General features: G+C 46.9%; 2 protein-coding genes across 2 annotated transcripts in view; both read right to left on the bottom strand.

Annotated features, from left to right (window-relative positions):
* Positions 1-14: 14 nt before the first annotated feature.
* LOC111816865 (hydroxyacyl-thioester dehydratase type 2, mitochondrial-like) lies at positions 15-763 on the bottom strand. The gene has a single exon (XM_023715689.1). It carries the CDS (start codon positions 734-736, stop codon positions 221-223), a length of 516 nt encoding a protein of 171 aa, XP_023571457.1. The 5' UTR covers positions 737-763; the 3' UTR covers positions 15-220.
* A 44-nt stretch (positions 764-807) lies between these two features.
* Rpp14 (ribonuclease P/MRP subunit p14) overlaps positions 808-976 on the bottom strand; it is a 9,017-nt gene continuing 8,848 nt past the window's right edge. Inside the window, exon 5 of the mRNA XM_023715690.1 lies at positions 808-891. Within this exon, the coding sequence (XP_023571458.1) occupies positions 846-891 (46 nt within the window). The 3' untranslated portion in view covers positions 808-845. The remainder of the gene's footprint in view (positions 892-976) is intronic.

Genomic DNA, 976 nt, shown 5'->3' with positions numbered 1-976 from the left:
TGAACTAGCTTGAGGATGAAATCCTCCAAGCACTCAAATCTGGGTGAAGCTCAAGCCCAACTGGAAAGTAGGTATTTGAACACACCCACCCCACCCCGCTCCCCTTCGCTCACATGCAGCTTCTGGCCTATCAGCCACATCTCAGTGACAGCAGCAGCCCACTTCCTCAGGTGCTTCTTTAATAACCACAGTACCAGCATAGGAACTTGCAACACACATTTCAGGATTTAGAAGCTTCTGGGAGCATGACTTTAACCTGGCCCTCCATAACAGTCTTTTTACTTTCTATTACTAAACAGGACACTTCGATAAAGGCAACAAAACGCTTCAGCCTTTTCACTTCTGCAGAAGCCAAAACAACTTCTCCGATATATAAAGGAGCCGGAAAGTTAATTTCCTGAGAAAGAAACACGCAACCTGGTCCTGGCATTTTAGTTCCCAAGAGAGCAGAGATCAGTCCATTGATCAAAACTCCATGTACAACTGTCTTTCCAAACTTGGTGTGTTTTGCAAAATCTTCACTTAAATGCAAGGGATTGACATCGCCAGTGAGCTCTGAGAAGGCAGCCACGTCGCTCTGCGTGAAGGCCCTGCTGAGCTGCGCCCGGTCTCCAACTCTCACAGGCGCGTGCTCCAAGCGCTGTCTGTTCAGTGCTGGTGAGCTCACGCACAACATCCTCTCCAGTCGCCCCCACCAAAGCTGCTGGCTGGGCCTCACTGGGAGCACCTTCAACATCCTCAAATGGCATCAGTGGGGTCTTCAAGCCTGTTGCTCTTTCAAAACCAGAAAGTACTTTCTGGGGCAGCGGAAAAGTTTCTGAAATTGAAGACTATTCAATCCAGTACTAGATCCCTACTATTACCAGATAATGCAAGGAGAAAGGGAGAAACCTGTAAGAGAAAGAAAAACATTAATAGTCTTTAAAAAAAACATCCTGAAACACAGGACAATGTAGTTACATGCCCAGTTTTGGCT

Source organism: Octodon degus, unplaced genomic scaffold, assembly GCF_000260255.1.
Source record: "Octodon degus isolate 3935 unplaced genomic scaffold, OctDeg1.0 scaffold00043, whole genome shotgun sequence".
Classification (NCBI taxonomy): Eukaryota; Metazoa; Chordata; class Mammalia; order Rodentia; family Octodontidae; genus Octodon; species Octodon degus.
Note: the sequence above shows the minus strand (reverse complement) of the source record. Positions and strands in the feature narration are given on the sequence as shown.